The 23,990-nt window shown below is 45.4% G+C and overlaps 1 protein-coding gene across 2 annotated transcripts in view; it reads left to right on the top strand.

The window, feature by feature from the left end:
- Nucleotides 1–7,905, top strand: part of Atp7b (ATPase copper transporting beta) — a 67,658-nt gene extending 59,753 nt beyond the window's left edge. For both annotated transcript variants that reach the window (XM_008847356.3, XM_029570561.1), the window contains exons 16-21: nucleotides 452–595; nucleotides 2,054–2,196; nucleotides 3,084–3,287; nucleotides 3,367–3,484; nucleotides 4,778–4,880; nucleotides 5,736–7,905. In XM_008847356.3, the coding sequence (XP_008845578.1) occupies nucleotides 452–595; nucleotides 2,054–2,196; nucleotides 3,084–3,287; nucleotides 3,367–3,484; nucleotides 4,778–4,880; nucleotides 5,736–6,009 (986 nt within the window). In that variant the 3' untranslated portion in view covers nucleotides 6,010–7,905. The remainder of the gene's footprint in view (nucleotides 1–451; nucleotides 596–2,053; nucleotides 2,197–3,083; nucleotides 3,288–3,366; nucleotides 3,485–4,777; nucleotides 4,881–5,735) is intronic.
- Nucleotides 7,906–23,990: the final 16,085 nt, after the last annotated feature.

The raw sequence follows: 23,990 nt of genomic DNA, 5'->3' as shown, positions 1-23,990 counted from the left end.
CACACACACACACACACACACACACACACACACACACACACAAATATATCATAGAAACAGACTTATCTGATTTAGTTAGTTCACTGTGGGTCATCAAAACTACCAGTAAATAATCTAGTCAACACATGCTTTGGTCTGACCTAAAACCCGCACATCTGACCCCTATGAAAAAAGAATCAACATATACTTCTAATGGCATATGAGGATATTATGTGATATTTACTAGTTTTACAGCATTTCCATGCAGGTAGCATTGTGAACATTTCATTTTAATTAACATTCATGTGTTCTACACACTACATACTTTTCTTCCATCCTTTAAGGATACTGTTACAAGACGTCATAGTTTTTCAGAACAGTTAAGAGGCTGTTTTTCTGTCAAAACCATTCCCTAGGTTTCAGTTCATGGTGAAGTTGGATTATTGAGAAGTAACTGGTCCTTTTTGAACAGATGCAGGCCCCCAGACCTTCTCTGTGCTGATTGGAAACCGTGAATGGATGAGGCGCAACGGCCTGACCATCTCCAGTGATGTCAGTGATGCCATGACAGATCACGAGATGAAAGGACAGACGGCCATCCTGGTGGCTATTGATGGTAATCCCTGTCTGAGCTGCAAGAACACAGTCAGGCCTCCCTGCTCCATAAAGAGGCCTACTGGGCTCCCTCCCACTTCCCTTCTCCCTTCCCTCTGTTCTTTTCCTTTCCTCCTCCATCTTTCCTTCTTTCCCTTCCTTTTTGCTTATAATTTTCTCTCTTCTTTTTTTTTTTTAAAGCCTCCTTTCTGTTAATTTTAGGTCACTTTTCCAGAAAGTTGTCTTGCTGTCTTTTCGCTTGATCCCCTCTCCTGAGGTCCTTCTTTGTCACCATCTCCATCTTGACTCAAAGCCAGCTCTGCTTCTAGTTCTAAGCTGTTTTCTGTCATCTTGTTTCTAAGGTGGGAGTTCTAGGTCATCTCTCTCACTCATCACTACAGACAAAACAGAATCCACTTCCCCAGAGGCCTGACTGTAGGATGCCTTTAAGTTAGGAGGCCCCTGCAGCTTTTCACTGTCTGGCTTAAAGGTTGGCTCAGTTTCTCATGACTTCTGGAGTCCTCGCACACAGAGAGCACCTGGCTGTAGGCCTCAGACCTTGGAACCTTTGCTTTGTCCATGTCAGTGTTTGTTAATAGAAGTGAAACTGCATGCCAGTAAGCAGTAGTTTGCACACTATATTCTGAATGCCCTACCCAAGTCTGCCTTGCTGTCCCACCCCGTTCTCCCACAGGTCCTTATAAACCTTGCTCCCTGCAGCTCCTCCAGGCAGAATCAGTACAAATAAAGGGTCCATGTTGTTGCACACCTCTCACTGGTTTTCACACTTCAGCCTAAATGCTCCTTCTGTGACTGAAGATTCAGAGGAGAAAAGGTTTTTTGTTTTTTTTTTTTTGTTGTTGTTGTTGTTATCTTTTGTGGGGGTTTTGGTCTTTTTGAAACAGGGTCACCCTGTAGCCCCAGCTGACCTGGAACTTGCTGTGTAGACCAGGCTGGCCTTGATCTCTCAGAGATCCACCTGCCTCTGCCTCCTGAATGCTGGGATTAAAGGTGTGCACCACCACGCCTGTTGGAAAAAAAGTTTTTTTTGTACAAATATATTTTCCGTAAACGATAAAAAGAAAGGCCTGCATTTCTACTTAGGATGCCTGTCACTTCTAGCAGCACTTGTGTTTTTTTAATTTTATTTTATATATCACGTATTTGTTTTTATTCTGCAAGGGGAGCTTTGCAAACTAATGCATGCATCTTGTGGAAATTTCAGAAAATCCACAGGCTGTGTATAACATGAAATTGTTCATACCTCCACCCCTTCAGGAACACTGTGCACCTTTTGCTATTCTGTAAATGTATGTGATTTAAAAAGCAAAAAACCAAAAACCCAGACCACATTATGTCACACACTTTGGAGCTTTGTTTCCTGTGTATAATGCTATATAATGAGAGCCATCACAAGCCCCAGCATCTCGCTTTGAGGCTGCTGGGTCTGCGCTATTGCTGACTGGATGGTTTGCTCCAGGTGTGCTCTGTGGGATGATCGCCATCGCAGATGCTGTCAAACCAGAAGCTGCCCTGGCTGTCCATACGCTGAAAAACATGGGTGTGAATGTGGTTCTGATCACAGGGGACAACCGGAAGACAGCCAGAGCCATTGCCACTCAGGTATGACGGTGGCCAGAGATCACTTTGTCCTTGAAAATACAAGCTGTGTTAAGCGCATAGAAAGGAGGAAGAAAATAAGCAGCAGCGCATCTGTGCCAGCTTCACTCCCGCTCCTTCCCCACTGTGCCCTGGAAGTCCAGAGTTCCCTGAGCATTTCCTAAAAAGATCATGGCTAGAGGGCTAAAAAGTCATGTAAAGGTCAGGTGTAGCCCAGCCCTTGGGAGGTAGAGGCAGGCAGATCTCTGAATTCAAGACCAGCCTGCATGGCAAGTTCTAGGCTTCATAGTGAGACCCTGACCCAAAACAAAGTCATCTAAGCTTTGTATTATGGGAAAGTTTTGCTGGTCCAGCTTGCTTATGGGCTAACCCCTGCATACCCTACTCCACCCAGCCAAGCATATACAAAGCTGTGAAAGCTAATCACTGTTTATGATTGACCTCTGTTGGCCCTGGCCTTCATTGCTCCTGAGGGACTAGCTGAGTCTCTTGCTCCCTTTTCTGGTTAAAACTTCTTCGTCCATTCATCAGAGACTTAGCAAACACTGTGAAAGACAGGCATAGTACAGGCACTGAATCTACATATAGTGAGGAATAAAGAGGGGCCCTACCTTTAAGGGGCTCATGGTCCTGAAGGGAGGGTGGATCAGTGACCCCGTGTGGATCTGAGTGCATGGGGCTCCTGCACAAGCATGGGAGGGGATGCTGAGGCAGGAGTAAGGCAGAGGGGTGGAGCTGGAACACTGCACTTGCCCTATAGTCTCAAGACTTGGTTGATCAATATGACTAACAGGACCTGAGAGCTGAGGGCAGGTGCATGGGGGTAACGTGTGGGTGTCTGCTGCTGCTTAATACTTTTCACCCACATTGGGCATGGATTTCCTTTTCAGGTTGGCATCAACAAAGTCTTTGCTGAAGTCCTGCCTTCCCACAAGGTGGCCAAAGTTCAGGAGATCCAGAACCAAGGGAAGAAAGTTGCCATGGTGGGAGATGGGGTGAACGACTCCCCGGCCTTGGCCCAGGCTGACGTGGGCATTGCTATCGGGACTGGCACGGATGTTGCCATCGAGGCAGCAGATGTCGTCCTTATCAGAGTGAGCTCCTCTGTATCCAGGTCACAGGAGGGGACGGGGTTGGCACAGGCCCATTACTCAGTGTACTCCTCTCCTACAGAACGACTTACTGGATGTGGTGGCCAGCATTCACCTCTCTAAAAGGACCGTCCGGAGGATCCGGGTTAATTTGGTGCTGGCACTGATCTATAATATGGTTGGCATACCCATCGCCGCAGGTAGGTAGGGTGGCTCTCACCTGCTGTGTCACCTTTGGCTTCTTGCTGCTGGGTCCCTGATGAACAAGTGAGTCACCCACCTCTCAGACTGGCTGGCCAGGCACAGTGTGGGAAGTCTTGGGAGGACCTCATGGCCTTATTCACTTTTGTCCTCTATAACAGCTGATCAGGATACTTGGGCATTCATTTAGGGTGGCCCTATTTTCTGACACTTTACTAAGACATATGGTCTGAAGAATAAGCATTATGGAGTGTTATGGGATGCCTGCTCTGGCCAGATACAGTGACTGTTGTCTCAGAGCCTGTCTTAAAGTTGAATCCTGCCCAGGCTTTACTCAGAGTCCCCCAAATGACCCCGAAGAGAAGTGGTTTTTCTTCTTTGGAATTATCTTCTCCCCCCATACTTCCGATTTTGTGGAACGGAGTGAGCAAATATTATAGACTCTTGCAAGGTAGTGCTCCTATTTGGGCTGAAAGGACCTGAAGGATTTCTGTTTTAAATTTTTTATTACATTAAAAAATTCATTTGTGGTGTGTGTGTGTGTGTGTGTGTGTGTGTGTGTGTGTGTGTGTAGTTGTGGAGGAGGTCAGAGGACATCCAGCAAGGGTCTCTTCTCTCCTCCAACCATGTGGGTCCCAGGGATCCAACTTGGGTTGTAGGCTTGGTGGCAAGTGCCTTTACCCACTGACCACCTTGATGGTTCCTGAGCTGAAGTCTTAAACACAGTTTCCTGTCTCAGTTTCCCTGTTGTATCCAAGTACTTAGTGATGACTTCCCTAGCAGGATGATCAAATCTGCTTCGGCCTCCCAGGCTTGAGAGTGTCTTCCTGTCCCCAGAACCAGTGCAGAAGTTTCATTCTTTCCTGTGTCTGTGCCTCTGCCACAGACAGTGACTGTACCTGGCCTGAGTCTCCTGGATATGTCTGGTACTTGACTTTTGGCTGTGGAGGCCAGATCATCTGTGTAGACAAGCACTGTGGCCATCAGCAGCGTTTATCCCCTGTGGAACTAGGCTCCAGGACACTGGCTTCTGTAACTCTTGTTTCCTGTCTCTCTGCCATGTCTCCTCCCTGTGGCTCCCAGCCCCTGAGTTGGGTAGTGTTAGTTACCTGTACACAGTAATCAGGACAGGCAAAAAAGACCCAGGCCCTTCACAACACCTGCTGCCAGCTTTCTAAGATGGCCTCCCTCAGAAGCTGGTGGGCATAGTGCCTTCCAAGTGCAAGGAGGGAACTCCAGGAGGTGGTTGAGCATTTCCAGCCATCAAGTGATACTTGCCCTCCCCTCGGCAGGTGTCTTCATGCCCATTGGCATCGTGTTGCAGCCATGGATGGGCTCAGCGGCCATGGCAGCCTCCTCTGTGTCTGTGGTGCTCTCCTCTCTGCAGCTCAAGTGGTGAGTCCTGGGCCAGAAGCACCTGCTAGAGCCTCTGCAGGCTCCACTGTGGGGCATAGAACATGGGGGCTCACAACAGCTGAGACATACTAGTGTGCTTCCTAGCTCTTGTTCCCCATTCTTTTTTTAATTTTATTTATTTTTATTTTATGTGTATGAGTGTCATGACTGCATGTGTGTAAATGCACCCGTGTTGTGCAGTGCTGGCAGAGGATATAAGAGGGTGTCAGATCCCCTGGAACTTTAGTTACAGACAATTGTTAGCCACCATGTGGGTACTAGGATTCGAACCTGGGTCCTCTGCAAGAGCTGCCAGTGTTCTTAACCACTGAGCAATCTTTCCAGCTCCTTGTTCCCCATCCTTTATCTGAAGGCAACACAAAGGGCCCAAGTGGGTTTCTGTAGTGATTTGTCACCATCATGGGCAAGTAACTGACCACTTACTGGTTGTCATGAGCTGGGCCTTTCTCTTATGCCCAGGAGCTATTTATATGAATACATTAAACATAGGATCCTTGTATGTTACCATTTTTCCTCCTTAACGAAGAAGCTCATGGACTGGTAAAATGCCTGTCTAGTGTGTGCAACATCCTGGAATCTGTTCTGGACACTGCAAAAAAATCGACTTATTTATGCATGCATTTACTTCACAAAAGTGAACAAGCCTACTATGTGGTATTTGGAAGTTCTAGATCGGGTGAACTTTACTTGACCAAGGGAGTTCAGTGTCCTTTTTCCTCAAAATCCATGAGGTTTTCTGATTGTGTTATCAAAACATGGGAATGAAAGGTCTAAACCAGAGAGAAAGCCTTATGTCCCGAGTGGCTCAGGAACTCTTGGATTCTTGCTTTCCAGCTATAGGAAGCCTGACCTGGAGAGGTATGAGGCACAGGCCCATGGCCGCATGAAGCCCCTGAGTGCATCCCAGGTCAGTGTGCATGTTGGTATGGATGATCGACGACAGGATTCTCCCAGGGCCACACTGTGGGACCAGGTCAGCTACATCAGCCAGGTGTCTCTGTCTTCCCTGACATCTGAAAGACTGTCTCGGCACGGTGGCACAGCAGACGACAATGGAGACAAATGGTCCCTCCTTCTGAGTGACAGGGATGAGGAGCAGTGCATCTGAAAGCTGCAACCAGGGCAGCCAAGGCAGCTCCTCCTGGATGAGCTTGCAGTCTACCTGCTAGGGTGGAGCCGGCAGGAGCAGCCCCAGCAGGCAGTAGTGGGGCAAATGACACTCATTATGGCCTTGGGCCTCCTGCTCCCTGGACAGCCTACAAATCTTCCCTGCAGCATGTGGCCATCCCTGGTATATCTGCAGAAGGCGCTGATGCAGACGAAACTCTCTGCTGGCCCTGTGGTCTGTGTTGGCAAGGTTGGATTCTAGTACAGGAGAGGAAGCCAGCATTCCTCTCAGAACCCTGCCTGTCAGGTTCGGATGACAACATCCAAAACAAGGAACAAGCTTGCCAGGCCCCAAACCCTAACTGAACCACTCTGTAGAGCTCCAAACAGCTCTCCCAACACAGAGTCCTGAAGCTTGGAATGAGGCGGCACACACTGGCCTGAGGGCACATTTTACCTCAAATGCACCTGCTGTTTCTGCTGGCGCAGTCTCTTCCTTTTCTCCCCTCTGCACTTGGTGTTCTTGAAGCTGGAGATGTGCCTCCCCCTAACTTCTGAGGGCAGGACTCCCACCCTTAGGCCAGATGTTCTGGCTCTCAGGTGTCTATCCAAAGGCTGTTCCCTGGCGTGCACTCCAACCCAAGAGCTGCAGCTGCTCTTCACACTGAGGAGAGAGTTCTTTCTTGCTAAGACTTACAGATGCTACTTCTGCTGACTAGCTAGATGGGCAGCTCAGAGCCTGACCAGAGTCCATTTTCCTGTGAGGGTCCAGGTCCTCGCCACCCAAGCTACCTGTGTGTCCCTGCTGTGGCCTGTGGTGCTTGAAGCAGGTGTCCCTTGGGGGATGTATGCATACAGGAATCTCCTTGTTACTTCACAGGGCCCAGTGGGGTTTGTCACAAGTGCCTGGTGTGTGTGTGCCTGGGGGGATCTCTCTCATCGGAGAGGGAAGTTCTGAGAGCTGTCTGCCAGCTGAGGGGCACCCAGCTCCCCAGGGGAAGTGCTTTTACCATCAGTGGCTGTGATTGAGTGGCATCAGAGGACAGGGACAGGCCCAGCTTAACCCTGAAGTGGGCAGGTGACTGAATCACCTGGAACAGACCAGCAGACTCAGATCACTCTCAGGTGAATCCTGGTTGTGATACAAAGTATTTTAGTTACTTATTGAATGTCACTTGTTGCCAGGGGCAGCATTAGTACTTTTTGAAGGTTACTTACCTCTTCCCCCAACAAAGCAAAGTAGCTATTGCCTTGTTTTACAAACAAGGAAACTGGCTCAGAGGGGCTTAGTGTCTTGCTAGGAACTCAACAGTGGATATGCCAGTCCTGCTGGCTCCGAAGGCTTTTTCTACCTCCACTGCTGCCTTAAATATCAGTTTACTTTTTGACCAGAGTAAACTGCACAAAGTCCTTGCTCCTGGAAGAGCAAATATGCAGGTATGTGTTAGTTGTATCAACTTAGAATGCAGTTGGTCAGGAGGTCGGCTTACCTTCATTTGAAATGACTGGTTTCAGTTTTGCATATTAGTAGTTTTTGCTGAGTTTGAGTCTCTAAAATCCAAGTGCAGAGTTCTCTGTAGTACTTTCATTGTTTTCCGTCTCCCCTTCAGCAGCCTCTTCCCATTACCCCTGCCCATTCTCTCCTGTTGCTGTTGTTTAGGAATATTTCTTAGTTTGGAGCTGAGCTAATCATTTTCTAAAGAATCTAATTTTATTGATTTTTAAACCTTCTAAAACCACAAGTATCACATTCACATTTACACTAAAAATTTTACATAATTATACAGATAAGTAACTTCACAGGTGTTCAAAGAGTCGGGAATTATTTTAGCCAGCTAACAGTTTCCACTTTGGAAATTTTCCATACAGTATGAAAATAAAGTTGCATCTTATTTATCCAAAAGTTGTCTGTGGTTGGCTCTGTCTGCATGGGCAGCACCTGCTGCCTGACCACTGAGGACTTCTTTGGAGGGACAAAGAAATATGGGGTTTTAGCAGTAGGGACATGAAGTGGCTGGAGCTGTTTTCCCCTGTCTTGGTTTGAGCTTTTCTCCTGAAGTCTGCAGGCTGCTGTCTCAGTGGTGTGTGGGGATCATGAGAGGTCCCTGTTGAAGTTATTGCCCCATTAGGCTGACACAGACTTTGATCTCCCCCCACATACTCTGCATCGCCAGCCTTATCTCCAAAGGGCTATTCTCTAACACACACACACACACACACACACACACACACGCACGCACACACACACACACACACACACACACACACACACACAGACGGCAATCAGGAAGGATGTGCTTTGGGTTCCTCACCCTGAAGGAGTGAGGTGGAAGCCAGTGGAGAAACCAAGACCAGGGAGTTCTGCTAGGAAAGCTCTGTGGGTATCTTAGGGTGGCCAGGGTCCCTAAGTGAGCTACCCTTAAAGAAGGCTGATCCTCTCTGTCATCCAACAAGGACACAATTAAGAGTGGAAGGACACACTAACCAGAGCCTTGCTGATGACATAATCCTTTACCACATTTCAAGGTCTTCCCTTTGAATATCAACATTCCAATACCAGTATTCCTGAAGTGATTATCCCCTGGCTCCACATGACTGCATAACAAGGCAGTCAGCCCTGGGTACTCCCCACATGCTGGTGCATTGATTGGTTTTCAGCACAGCCTGGAAAACTTCATAATTCAGGTATGGAGGTCTATGCTGCTTGCACAGTTGTCCCATTGAGGAAACAGCATTGGTGCCATTATAGGGAGGATCTGAGTTTCCCTAACAGGGTTCCTCGGGCACCAGGCTGAATCCTAGCACCTGCCCATTCCTGATAAAGTTGCAGTTTTAGAGAAATGTGGTGGGTCTGCCTTTATAATACATGAATGATAAGGTGCTGTTTTGGGTTTTTTTTTTTTTTAACTCTTTTTTAAACTGAATTTTTGTAAATTTCATACAATATATTTTGATTGTATTTTGATCCCCTCCCCTGTCTATACCCTCTTACTACCCAGTTTCATGTACTTTGATAGATAGATGATAGATAGACAGACAGATAGATATATTAGATAGATATAGACAGACAGATAGAAGATGGATGGATGGATGGACAGATGGATGAGATGGATGGACAGACACATAGGCAGATGAAGAGACAGACAGACATACAGCTAATTAGATAGATAGATGATAGATTAGATAGATAGATAGATAGATAGATAGATTATAGATTAGATAGATGATAGATGATAGATAGATAGATGATAGGTAGGGATTAGATTAGATTAGATTAGATTAGATTAGATTAGATTAGATTATAGATAGATAGATTAGATTAGATTAGATTAGATTAGATTAGATTAGATTAGATTAGATTAGATAGGTAGGTAGATAAGTAGATAGGTAGATAGATAGATAGATAGATAGATAGATAGATAGATAGATAGATAGATAGGCAGGCCTATGGAGTCAAATTTGTGTCCCCAAATGCTCTTTGGTATGGATTCCTCCACTGGAGCCTGGTCAACCTACTAAGAGTCTCACCCTTAAATGAGACTGACTCTCCCCCTCCCGTCAGCAAATAGTTACCAAGTTCTTGAGGTAGGACTGGGGTTTCTTACCCACTTCCCACATCTGTGCTGGGATTCTGTCTGGCTTGAGCTTGGGTAAGAATTGTTCATGCTGTCACCATTGCTGTGAGTTAGCTGACCAGCTGTCTGGAAAATTGTTTCCTTGTGGTTGCCTCTAACTCTTACGTGATTTTTTTTAATGGCATCTAGAAAATGATATACCAAAAGGTCAATCTCTAAGTTAGTGCTTCTATTAATTTACTAAGGAACCCAGATTAATAAAGGTGACTTTCACTTTAAGAAAATCCAGGGCAGACTAAACTCAGCCAATCATAGAATTTAATTAGGAGATGACTTGATTGCAGGATTTGCGGGTGGGGGCGGCGGTTAAAAAGTCCATGTCAGGGGCTGATGTGGTAGTGCAGTGCAGCACTTGCCTAGCGTCCAGAAGGCCTTAAATTCTATTCCCTAGCACTGAAAAAGGAAAAGAAGTCAATATCTCCTTAGATAAATGTACTTAAGCTTCCTGAGTTATAATAGGTTTATTTGCATTTGCATACAACCTTAATTCCATCTTTCCTTGAGCACACACACAGAGACACTCAAGAAGTAGCCTGCTGATTCTCTCTCTTTGCGAGAAAGCTGATTTGGGACTGGGAAGCATTGTGGGTTGGAGAGAAGAAACCGCACTACTTCCTTTTCACACTGGGCTTTGCAAGGCCATAAGCACCATTGTTTGGACTCATTCCTGGGGGAGATGTCTACTTGTCTGCCCTTTTCCTTTGTGTGAAGACAATGACCACAGCTGAAATTACAGGCTAGAATGTGAGAAGGTTAAATAATGTGGAGAAACCCCAGTCTCCTTTATTCTATTCAAAAAAGATGAAGAGAAATGGAAAATCAGCCAAGGACTAAAATGAAAACAAGATGGATGGAAATTTAACATTTTCTCTAAAGTGGAAATGGCAATTCTGTCTTCTTAGCATAAACAAAACGGATTGGCAGCATGTAGCTAGGTGTAGAGCATTTGCCTAGTATTTGCAAAACTCTGGGTTTGAATCCCAGCGGCAACAAAACCATCTAAATCTTACAGCAAACAGTTTAAATGTAGAATATAGAAAGTGAGTGGGAAGGCCACCATGATAACTCACTCTGGCTTCTGAAGGCAAGCTCATGAGTGGGATTTTGTAGAGGAGTGCCTTTTGTCTTTGTAGGTGGACCCCATCAGGATACCAAGGCAGCTTCTTGACCAGCTTTAGCCACTGAGCACAGAGGTGATCCTGGAGCTCGAGGAAGGACCTGCTGTGAGCTGGCACTGGTACTGTCCCCTGGAATGTCAGACAGATACTTTGAGGCTGTGTACCACAATTCTGTCTCATTTTGTGCCTCTGGTCCTCATAATGATCGTAGATGCAGCTGGGTGTTCCAAACCTGTCACTCTGGCCCCCAAAGCCCACAGTTCACCATGCTCCCCTGGAAAGCTCTGTCCTCCCAGTGGCATTGCTGGGCCCTCATGTGTGGTAGAGAGGTGTCTGTCCTTTGGCAGAATAGTGCTATTTATCTAGAGAGCCACCAGATGTCTCTCTGACCAAACAACATCCTGGTCTGCAGCCAGAGCTCAAGGCCTCTTTCTTGTTCTGTTTGTTTTTAAGCCTCTAGAAATTCAAGAAAATATAATGAAACTGTGAGAGGCATGGAAGACTGAGGCTGGAATTCAGCTCTGGTACCTGAGTACCTCTAAGTGTTGACATGGTTAACAGCTTAACAAGCTTTCAAAGCCTCCTCCCCATTTGTAGGGTCTGAGTTTGCATTTGGAAGATGCATTTTATCTATTATCATAGCAACAGAGCTTCATATTATAGACTCTTGAAAATTTAGGTTATTTGGGATAGAGGAGGGTGGGAAACCCAAGGCCTCATATATGTTAGGCTGCACTCTACCCCTGAGCAACAGCCCCAGCCCATGGAGAAATTTTAAGCCTGAAACGCTTTTTTTAAAAAAACAAAACAAAACCTCACAAGTATTTTTGGTGACCCCCCCCAAGTAGGACTTCTTTTTTTTTCTTACTTTTTAAAAAATATTTATTACTTTATGTGTATGTAAGTGCATCCATGTTGTGCAATGCTGGAGGAGGTCAGAAGAAGGCACAGGATCCCCTGGGACTGAAGTTATGGACGGTTATTAGCTGCTATGTGGGTGCTGGGAATCAAACCCAGGTCCTCTGCAAAAGCAGTCAGTGCTCTTAACCATTAAGCCCTTTTATTATTATTTTTTATTATTTTTATTTTATGTGTATGAGTGTTTTGCCTGCATGTAATGGCACCAATGTCATACAATGCCTGTGGAGATCAGAAGAGGGCATTGGATCTCCTGGAACTGGAGTTATGGACAGTTGTTAGCTGCCATGTTGGTGCTCAGAACTGAACCTGGGTCCTCTGCAAGAGCAGCCAGTGATCTTAACCACTGAGAAATCTCTACAGCCCCTCGTTTTTCCTTTAAGACAAGAGTTTTACTGTGTACCTAAGCTGGCTTTGAATTCACTATGTAACCCAGACTGGCGTGGAACTTGCAGCAATCCTCCTGCCTCAGCTTCCCAAGTACAGGTATTACAAGCATGCACTGCCACACCTGGCTCCCAAACTCTGAGTTTTAAAACTCCTGTATGCCTGCCTTGAGTTCCCCCAGGCAGAAATGGTATTAATTTCAGGGTTGGTTCCCTGATCCTCACCAAGACCCCCCAGGGCCACTTGCCCCCAAGGTGGATTTACTTGCTCTGGACCTCTGCCTATCTGTTTTATGAGAACTGCTCTCTTTAGTGTTCTGAGAAACATTCCCTCAGACTATCTTCTTTTGTAAATTTAAAAAAAATATTTATTATTTTTTCAACAGTGCATAGAGTAGGGGTTTATTTACAGAAGAGTTGGGCACCCCAACAGCTGCACTGTAAAGTCTACACTCAAATACAAATCCTGTGACCTCCCAACAGCCTCACAAAATGGAGAGAGAGATGCTTCTTGGTGTTTTCAGCTTATACACCCTTTGCCCCTCCCCCAACATGCAGCTAAGGTCGACTAATTGGTGGGAGGGGAAACTGACTCTCCCATGACTCCTTGATGAGAGTGGGAAGGAGGTGTGACTATAGCTTGCTGGCACAGTGGTCAGAGGACATTTCCAGTTAACACCCTTAACACTGCACCCCTTCCTCAGCCTCTTGCATTCTTTCTGCCAACCTCTTCTGCAGAAGTCCCTGAGCCTTAGAGAAGGTGGTAGGTGTGGGATGACCTTCCTCCTATTGTTGCAAGGCACTAAACTTTCAGGTCTCTGCATCATCTGTTTTCCATGGGCTGTTGGCCAGTTTCAGTAGGATTCCATCTACTTTAAAAAATACACACAGCAAGAAGCAAGAACATCTAAACAGTGACTGCTATAATATAACCTATGGAGGTAAACACAAATGCTTGTTCGGTACTTTAGCAGGTGAATCATTTCTATCTAACAAAGCAATTGCGGTGACTTCTCACTGGGGCCTATATTCTCCCCTGCCACAGGGGGTTGGCCTGGTCTATAGCACCAGATGTATGTTCCATCCCTAGGAGAGGGCATTATAGCCAATTGAAAATTTGCTGATTATACATACACTAGACGTCTATTCCACTATTGCACCAGCAGGAACATCTTGTTTGGTGTGTTCGTAGTGCAACACGCAGGTCCATTGTTGAGGAGAATTATAGGGGACTGTTCTTCCCCAGTCATCTGCCTGTTGCTTTTGGCACCATGAAAGCCATCCATCCAGCGGCAGGGAGTTTCCAGCTTAGACCAAGCTTGATTTCTCCCTCTCCCTCGCTCACATCATGCAGTGTCTTCAGCAAGGATTTTTCCATCCACTTCTGGTGTACAACCAACATTATTGGCATTGGCCTTTGTTGTTTTGGGGAACCTCTAGCATCCCTCAGGCCAATAGCTCATATTTTTTGTAAACTTTTGATTGAATTTTTGTGTATTTAATACAGAGCATCTTAATCATTAGTAATCATCTTTATATCCCCTTCCCCACTGGCACCCTCCCATAGCCTCCCCCCACACACTGGAATTCATACATTCTGCCCTTTTTGTTAAGGCCTATCATGTCAAGTTGGTGTCCCCAGGTGTCCCTCAGTGCAAGTTAATCTACTGGGGTCTAGTCAGCCTATCAAGAGTCTTTCCCTTTAAGAAGATAAGCTCTTCCTCACTCAGCTGCCAATAATTCTTCAACTAAGATTGGGACCTGATGCCCATTTCCACAGTCTTGTGCTGTGGTTTTGTCTGTCTGAGTTTGCATGGGTCTTGTGCATGCTAACACTATTGCTGTAGGTTCATATGTGCAAGGGCCCAGGAACTTGTAGGACTCTTTCCATATGGTCATGTACCTCCTCCCTGGCTCTTACAGTCTTTCTGCCCCCTCTTCTATAATGTGCAATTTAATATAGGAGTCCTGTCCAAGGACCCACACTCTGCAGATTCTTACTCATTACACTTTGGCCTTTTGTGACCTTTAGTGTCCTGGCCCTCTGTTGCATGAGGGAGCTTTACTGATGAGAACTGACAGATGCATTAGTGTCCTCTTTACACTTTGTTCTATGTTTCATGAGTCTCAAGTATAGAGTTTGCATTATAGATGTGCCACTTAAGCTTGGGTGTTTCACAGACAATGTCTGTGTGTGACCAGTTGTGGAACTTTGTAATAATATCTGTTGCAAAAGAAGCTTCTTTGATAAGTGGTGACTGGGATGCTTGTCTGTAAATATAAGGATCCATATTTTGCACATAGTAAGAAATTACATTTGTCTAGGAATGTGACAACCTTGGAGTTTTCTCTAAGATCTATGACCTCTCCAGCCATGCATATTTTGCTAGGTTTACAGTACCACACATGAGTTTCCTCCCATTGAGTGGGCTTTAAGTCCAATTCAGTAGCTGTTGATTACCCCCAAGATAAAAATGCCACTACTGCACCAATGTTGTTTGCTGTGCCAGGCCTTGAAGCTGGGGCCCTCAGACCATCTTGCCTCACCAGCTGTGACCTACAGACAAACCAGGTCTGATCCAGAGCCTCCTTGCCTCATTTCTAGAAATGGTTCCTCAGGATGCTGTGAGTGAGCGATGAGGTCTTAGAAAAGCCATGGAATAGCCTACCTCACCCTCTGCTTAGCAGTCATTAGTTCTGCAGGCAGAGAAGTGATGTCTGTATTCTAGGAATGGAACAGCCTTTTGCTACTTGCTATATACCAGGCCACACTTGTGATCCGTACTTCCTGGTGGTTCTACTGTGTGACCTCTCCAATTGTATGCCCTGAGTTCAAGGAAGGACCTTCCAATAGGAGACCAGATGATGTAGATATTAAAAGCACAAACCATGGAGTTTGGCAGGCCTGAATTCAAAACATAGCTCCCCCTTGAACATGTCAGTCTGCCCTAGTGAGTTAACAAATTAGTATAAAATGAATTAACTCCTACTTCATTGGCTCGTGAAGGCAAAATGGAATTACATAGATAAGATGCCTCATTCAGTGCCTGGAGCACAGTAGTCACTGAAAAATGGCAGGAAAGAGGGGATCTTGGGGGGAGGGAACACTCAGCATCTGGGATATCCTGAGCTGGGATGTGGGCTCTTAGAAAATCTTTACTGACTGAACCATGGCACTGCATGATGGGAATTGAGAAGAGAGTATAGGGTGTGAGTGAACACAAGATGACACATAAGGGGGACTGGAGAGATGGCTCAGTGGTTAAAGAGCACTTGCTGCTCTTGCAGAGGACCTGGGTTTGATTCCTAGCACCCACATGGCAGCTAATAACCATGTATAACTCCAGTTCCTCTTCTGACCTCCTCAGGTATTGCACAGCATGGGTGCACTTACACACATGCAAGCAGTTACCCTCATACATATAAAATAAAAGTAATAAGAAAAAAAATTTTAAGTGACAGAAAGGAAAGTAGCTTTTTAATGTGCCATTCCAAACTGGATTTAGAAGGCAGAGTCTTGTCTAACTTGACCCCTATGTCATATTTGGGAATCTGATCAATTTCCACCCTACCTTCTTTGCTATTTTTTCTTCTCTCTAGGATGGAAGTAGATTACCTTTGAGTATGGTTTCCTAAAGAATGAACTGATTTGCTATTAAATAGAATAATCTTGCCCTGCTCTTTCTGATGACCCAACTTTAGGGACAAAACATAACCCCCAGCACTGTGGTATATCTCCATCACAGAAGTGAGTGGACCATGACAGCATGTGAATTGAAGTCACAAGATCACTTGCTCTACTGGTACACTAGGGAGAGCAGAGTCTAAAAGAGGCTTACATTGGCAGCCTCTGACTTTCACACTTACTTGGGGTCTATTAAGTTTTCTTATAAAGTATGATACACACTCGGCCCCAAAGCTCCAACCATTCTAGGTGATACTTTAATACCTACACTTTCACTGTCTTTTATCCCTAGTTCCCTGGTCCCTCCTTACTTAGGCTGTCAGTGTCCATGACCCTACCCCACTTCCCTGTGTGCCCCTCCCCAGCGCACCACACACAGACACTAAGGATGAAGGCTCTTAATTTTGTTGGGCCCCTCATGTGCTCTTCCTCCTGGTACTCAAGGATAGGGTCCCACTTGTGAAATAACTGCTTTTCTCCTACCATGTTCTCACAGTGGTGATGTGGAAGGATCATTTAATTGTGTCCATTGCCATAGGAAGTAGATATTTCCAGTTGATCCCCTGATGACTACGAAGTAACCAGAGCAGAGGTTGTGATGTTGGCACGAACCTGGATTTCTCTGGCTGAGTGAAAATGGCAGCTGCCAATGGAGAGCATCAAAGCTACAACTAAGACATTGCTGTCCAGTGAATCTTCCAGAAAGGCCAGGTGCTTGGTCTTTCCCAGAGCTCCACTATAAAGATCTTTCTCAAGCAATAACTCTTGTGGTTCAATGGTATCTTGGTTACTTTTCCTGTTGCTGTGATAAAATATGTAACAAATGCAATTTAAGGCAGAAAGGATAGCTCAAGGTTTTGACCCGTCACAGGGGAGTCACAGCAGCAGGTACTTGAGGCAGCTGGTCACAGTGTATCTGTAGTCAAGACAAGCGCAGTGAATTCTTGTGGTCAGTTCATTTTCTACTTTTTATACAGTCCAGGATCTCAACTGAGGGAGTGATGCCACCCACAGTGTGCATGTCTTTCCATTTTAATTAACCTAATCAAGATAATCCCTCCCAGGCATGTCCAGAGGCGTGCCTCCCAGATGATATAAAATCTTGTCAAGTGGACAATTAAAATGAACCATCACAACTCTACCCTTTGTCATCTTGACACATCAACACATCATGTTAGGTCATAACCTTCCACAGCCCCTGATCCCATAGTCTCATTTTATCTCATAATGTGAAGTATAATCCAACTTCAAATTCCTTATAGTCTAGCAATTCCAACAGTTTAAAAGTCCAAATTCCACATCTATGGGGACTCAAGGCAACCTCTTAATTGTGAGCTCTCCCAGCAAGGAAAAAACAAGTTACATACTTCCAACATGGAATGGAATAAAATAAACATTCCCATTCCAAAATGGAAGAATTGGAACATAGCAAGGAATGATCAGACCAAAGCAAGACCAAAATCCAACAAGGAAAATAGCAAATCCTGAAGCAGCCTCCTGGAACAAGGTGACCAGCTGCCTTACCCTCCTGCTACTACATGCTTCCCACCATGATGGACTCTGCTTTCAAACCATGAGCCAGAATAAACCTATCCTTAAGTTTTTTTGGTCAGGAATTTTGTCACACCTGGATTTCTACAAAATAATTCCACTTGCTGCCTGATCCTTTGATCCTGACCCTGACAATGACACTTCCTTCCTTCGTTAATCCTCTAGAGCTCCTCACAAACAGCATAGAGATGAGATGAATGTTCTGACTGCATGGGGTCCTGGGGGTGGGGAAATCCAAAGCAAACATGCATGATGTGTGTCTGGGGGTCTCAGGTAGACGATAAGCAGATGTGACATGCTGGAGCATGCAGGTGGCCCCAAGGAGACCTAGGATGGATGGTCATCATAGTACTGTTTGTACGTGAAGTAGCCATGAGGCCCATCATTGAGGAAATGACAAGACAGTTGTGGTGGGTGTCATACAGTAAAATATTCTGCAGTATCCAGAATGAGAAAATTAGATCCATGTGCATCAATACAGGGAAAGCATGACACTGGGTGGGAACTGCTGCAGATAACACAGAGAGGCATGAGAATTGACTAACAGAATGGTCTCTACAGCATTGCAGACACCAGGTCCCTGGGCAGGTGGGGCATGTACTGGCAGTAAGGGGTAAAAGAGCGTTACCTGGCCTGCTCACTAAAGCAGCACTCGATCTAGAATGAGGCAGACAGATCTGAGTTTGGATCACGTGAGATGTGTCTCTCAGCTTCCTAGAATGATGCCTAGGATGGCTTAGTTGAAGAAGGAAGGGGAGAAAAGGTAGTCAACTGTCAGTCGACCCTTAATGAACTTACTTACTAGGGTATAAAGTGTGCTTGATATGAGAAAATCACTAAGATGAAAGAGATTTTTTGTTTAATTTTTTAAAAGTTTTTATTTTTATGTGTATGAATGGTTTCCCTGCATGTATATAAATGCACCGTGTGTGTGCAGTGCCTGAAGAGGCCAGAAGGAGGTGACAGATCCCCTGGAACCAGAGTTACAGATGGTTGTTAGCCACCATGTAGGTGCTAGGAATTGAATCTGGGTCCTCTACAAGAGCAGCCAGAGTTCTTAACCCTTGAGCCATCTCTCCAGACTCTGAAAGAGAAATTGAAAGTCTGTGACTTAAAGCTAAAATTTAAAGATTTCTTGGATACCTAACCTGGGGTCACACCTAATATCTCTTGGCCAGTGGTACCACAGATGACCAGGCCCTTTTTGGAATGCGTACCAGGTGCTGAAGGGCTGGATTTACTTCCTTTTTAGGTGGCTGTAAGTGCCCAATTTAAATTGTGACCTGGCTTTCCCTGACTTCTTTTTCTAAATGTGATCAATGAGAAAAGAAATTTATAATTAAACCATTAATTAAACCTTGAGTATATGTTAAGTACCATTATTTGTATATATAGCCATTTACACCCCAAATTCTCTTTCATTCTCATCCAGTTGCGCTTAGAATACTCTTACTCCAGTTCCTTTGTGGGGGGACAAAGCTGAGACAAAATTACAGAGCACAAAGGTAGTAAGGAAGCTTCACCCTCAGGGCCCCACAAGTCCCTTTGCTGCATGGGCCTCTGCAAGAGTCCAGCAAGTCCTCATGGTCATGTGTTTCAGGAGTTTTGTAAAGCCATGTATTTGCAATTGTGTAGGGTTGGTTTCCCTTTTCACTCTGATGTTCTCTTCTGTGTGTACATGTTCCTTTGTGTCAGTGACATCAGGTGACCACAGTGATCTTGAGCTGATGGGGATGTTGTTTGTGTCCTTGTGATTTTCATCTCTTCTGGGTTTGTCTCTTGAGGCATCAGGCAGGTAAAACCGTCACAGTCAATTCTCACTGTGGGATGGTCTTGCCTGTCAGGAGCATACTTAGTAGCACAACCTGTATAATTATAAGCACGTCACACACATTATTTTCTTCGTTGGTGGCAATTACAAGAATGCAATTCATTGCATTGGCTGTATTTTTAGTGCACAAATCAATAGCGGTACTAAATATAGTATATCTGTTTGTGAGGTTGCTGTTCTGTGTGTTTCAACTGTCAGTAAGGAAAACATTTCTGTTTCTGGAGGAAAAACTGAATTGCCTTTTGTGAAATTTTCCTATGACAAAGCAGCCAGAGCCCCCCAGAACAGGGTAAACCTATTATAAAAGTGTGTTTTTCAGTCTTCAAACCATGAAGTTGGCTTTTTTTGTTTTTGTTTTTGTTTTTTGGGTTTTTTTTTTTTTTTGATTATTTGGTACTTGTGTTCTCAGCTCTTTAATTTATTGAAATTTATCATGAAATCTTTTACATTCCTAACCATTGCCTTTGTAGGTATAATTTTTATATTATTTTCTCCTTCAAAAGAAAAACTCTAAATTATACAGGATTTAAGCCCCATATATTCTGGATCTATTCCTGACAAAGTGGTTATGTAACCAGGTGAACTCACAGATACCAGGTAGCACACTGGGAAGTGAAAGCCAGAACAGAGGAGGGCAAGGCTGGCCTCATGTGCCTCCTGGATTCTACCATGCTCCACCATACTGGGGCAGTGGTGGACAATGCAGAGAGATTCAGATATGGCTAGGCCTGGGTGGAGTGGTCTGGCTGCTCTGTGGGCCACAGTCTGAGGAGCTGGAGTCGCTAAGCTAATGTGCCCTATGTCTGACTCTTGTGCAACTGGATCATTATAAGTGCTTCCTTACAACCATGTCACTAACAATCCCCTTCCCCCTCACTCCAACTGTGGATATGTGTGTGCATTGAGAAGTTGTTTTGTTTTTGTTTTTCTAAGTCAGGGTCTCATATAGTCTAGGCTGGCCTGAAACTTGAAGTATAGCCAAGGGTGACTTTGAACTCTTGATCCTTCTGCCTCTACCTCCTGAGTGCTGAGATTATAAGTATGTACCACCAAACCCAGGTTGCAAAGTTTCTGAACACCTTTGTGCTGTGCTACTTCTGTCCTACAGCTTGCAAAGCTCTCCCCGCCGCCACCCTGAGTAGTTTCCATCCATCGCTAGCCTGACCTCCTCCACTACAAGAGGCTTGTTCCCATTTTGCAGTTAACAATATTGCTATTCAGGGTGGCGTTTGAGTTGTCAGTTGTACAACTCAGCTCTGGTTACCCCTCCCTGGTGGAAGGCAGGCCCTGTATCCCCAAGAACAATGTCTTCTCTAGCTTTCCACATCTCTGGTGGTCACTGTTTTCTGGGGTTCCCCTCCATCCCGGGATTGGCCTGAGATGCCATGGGCATCCTCAAGACCTGCAAACAGAAGGGCACAGATGTCTCCACTGTAGCCAATGGACTGATCTTTGCTTACCTGTTGTTCTCTCCCTTAGGACTAGGATCATTGAACATCTGTTTTGGGGTGTAATAAAATGACAACACAATCTCTCCCATAGAGTAATTTAGAGATGAAATGAGGCCTTAGGAAGCGAGCTCCATGACCCTACCCTGCATGTGCTGGCCCCCAGCCCTGTGGAACTGTCATTACTATTCAAGGGCTTATTACAGCATGTGCCCCCCCCCAACTTCTTTGCACCATGTTAGCAATTAAGATGCCATGCTAGGATGTGGGGCCACTGGGAAAGATCACAAACCCCAAAGAGGGCTGGAGGCTGAGGGCTGGTAGAAGCTGATTGATTGCTGCCTGACAGATGTCAGCTTTGCTTGTCTACCCCACCCCCGGCATGTCAGAAGCTATGCAGCAGGCTGAAGCCCACTCCATCTTGCCTACATCCTCCTAAATGTGCCCAAAGTGCTGGCCACACTGCATGAGCACCACGGGCCACCTGATGGCAATTCACTGAGGTGAACTTGTGGTCTTTAGATCACATAACCAATCGAGTCCAATTTGTGTTGCCCATATATTCCTGGGTGTGTGGCCATCCAGTGGACTATGGTGGACCCAGCAGGGGTCACACCCTTCAGAAAAACCATTAACATTGATACCTCTTTAGTTAACGAGAGGGGCTAGTCAACCCCTTGCTCCTCCATGCTGGAATGTTGACTGCCTTGATCTTCTGCAGGTCTTGTGCAGGCAGCCACAGCTGCTGTGAGTTCTGGAGTACAACAGCCCATGTCCAGAAGACATCGCTTCACTCTGGTCCTCCCCATCTCTGGCTCTTATAATGTTTCTTCCCTACACTTCCACGAATGGTCCCTGAGCCTTGGGGAAGGGTGATACAGATGTCCATTTGTGGCTCTGCACTCCACAGATACTTATTCTCTGACCTTTGACCAGCTGTGAGTCAAAGTGGACATTAACTACTGTCCACTACACAAAGAAACTTCTCTGATGTGGTCTGAGAGCTGCACTAATCTATGTGCAGAGAATTATGAATTTAGAAGGCAATTTGTTACTGTGTCCATTTAGCAAAATAATAGTAGTAGGCTTACCTCTGGAGACTGTGAGCTCCCCAACCATGGGTTCTTGGTCAGATTTAGAGTACCAGGCATGTTTCCTCCTGTGAAACAGGTCTTAACTCCTAGCAGAAAGCAATTAGTTATCCCCATAACATTTGCACCACCATTGCACCCATGAACATATCTTGCCACTCCAGTCATTATTGTAGTTTACAGGATTCACAGCTGGGTGAGACTGTTGATGACTTCTGTAGCCTCCACGCCCCAGCAGCCTGCATAGCATCTTCCAGTACTATGAAAGCTAGCCAGCAGGGAGGAAGTTTCCTGCTCAGTACTAACTTAATTTCCCATATCCTATGACCAATATTACAGAGTTTTTATTATTGTTCAGATATGGTGTGGTGTGTGGGTCAGGACACAGCTGCCATTGGAAAGCTTGTGTGTAGAGATCCCAAGAGAAGGGGACATGCTTTGCCATGCAGGGCCACTGAAGGAAGCACTGGGGTCTGTCATGAAGCAGAGGGAGCCAGGGGAAGCATGGGCAGGAAGCTTTCTTTTGATTTCCATAGGATTTAATGGGCAAAGCAAGGTAAACAGGCCAGAGTGGACTATTTTGCATGTATTTTTAAATTTTTTTATTTTTATTTTATGTGTATGAGTGTATTGCCTGCATGTGTGTAAGTGTACCTGTGTCATGCAATGCCAGTGGAGGTCAGAAGAGGGTGTTGTATCCCCTCTGAAATTGGAGTTACAGACAGTTGTTAGCTGTCATGTGGGTGCTGGGAATCAAACCCAGGTCCTCTGCAAGAGCAGTCAGTGCTCTTAATGGCTGCATTATCTCTCCAGCTCCTATTTTATGCTTTTTTTTTTTTTTTTTTGTCTTTTTGAGACAGGGTTTTCCTGTAGCCCCAGCTGTCCTAGAACTCACTATGTAGACCAGGCTGGCCTTGAACTCACAAAGATCTGCCTGCCTCTGCCTCCCAAGTGCTGGGATTAAAGGCATGTGCCACTACACCCGATTTATGCGTGTATTTTTTTAAGAGGCTTGGGAGTATAGGAACATCCCTGGTTGTCTGGTCCCTGGCCCTGGTTAATTAGGGCAGTGGGGAGCAACAGCCTTATGGAAGGCTGATAAAGGAAGTGGTTGAGTGGTGGTGTAGCTCAACAGTAAGCACCTGCCTAGTCTATGTGAGCATGTGGGAGGTCATGGAACTTTTGTAGAAATAGGAGGTAATAGTTAATCTCATTTGTAAATTTGGCTGGATTTAGAATCACCTAGGAGACATACCTCTGGGCTTACCTGTGAGGGTGTTTCCAGACTGTTTTAACTGAGGAGGAAAGACCCACTCTGAATGTGGGTGGCACAAATGTGGGCTGAACAGAAAGAGAAACCGAGCTGACACCAGTATTCAGCTCCTTCTTTCCTGACTGTGGACAGAATGTGACCTGCTGTCTCACAGACTAGACCCTCAAACTATAAGGCAAAGCAGCCACCTTCTCCCCCAACTTGCTTTTGCCAGACATATTATCTCAGCAATGAGTAAACAACTAATCCAGGGGCTCAGATGGATAGGCTCCTATGCAATGGCACTTGAAGAGAAGTTGTTCACTGTTTCTAAGGTCTGGCTAATCTTGAGAGGGTCAGTTCCAGAGTACAAGGCAAAGTATCCCAATCTTTTCCTCTTTGTTTTGAGACAGAAGCTCTAATTTTTTGGAGGGGAATTTGTTTTGTTTTTTGTTTTGAGACAGCGTCTCACTATATAGTCCTGGCTGGCTTGGAAATGGCTATATAGACCAAGCTGGCCTCTAGCTGACAGAGATCTGTTTGCCTCTCCCTCCTGAGTGCTGGGATTAAAGGCCTGTGACACCACACCCAGATTTTGAAATAGAATCTTGCTGTTGCCTGGGTTAGGCTCAAATAGTCATCTGACCTCAGCCTGTTATGTAGCTGTGACTACAGCCCCAGCTCTAATTTCCACTCATGAGGAGAGCATCATTTCATGGTGTGGAATAGAGTTGCCATGGCTTCTGCAAATGCCACAGAAGATGTGATTTTAGAATGCTACCAACACCTCCCTCACTTGATCATACTGTAGGAAATGAAGAAAGAAGTTAAGTCCCAGCTACTCTGCCCTTGCTAGTGTGTGAACAGGATAGAATTCCTTCCCACAGTTGATCCCCAGCATGGGAAGTCAGCTGGGAGTTTGCCCTGGAGCTGTGTGGACCTCTTATACTTCCAGAGCAGGGCTGGTACAGCTTCAAGTTGCTGTCTGTCAAGCTACTGGCACTCTAGAAGAAAAACTGTCGTCTTTGGTGGGGAACCCGGGCCCATTTCAAACTACTTCAATACCT

This window comes from Nannospalax galili, unplaced genomic scaffold, assembly GCF_000622305.1.
Source record: "Nannospalax galili isolate Female #2095 unplaced genomic scaffold, S.galili_v1.0 scaffold1252, whole genome shotgun sequence".
Classification (NCBI taxonomy): domain Eukaryota; kingdom Metazoa; phylum Chordata; class Mammalia; order Rodentia; family Spalacidae; genus Nannospalax; species Nannospalax galili.
The sequence above is the reverse complement of the archived record's forward strand: the minus strand, read 5'-3'. Positions and strand labels throughout refer to the sequence as shown.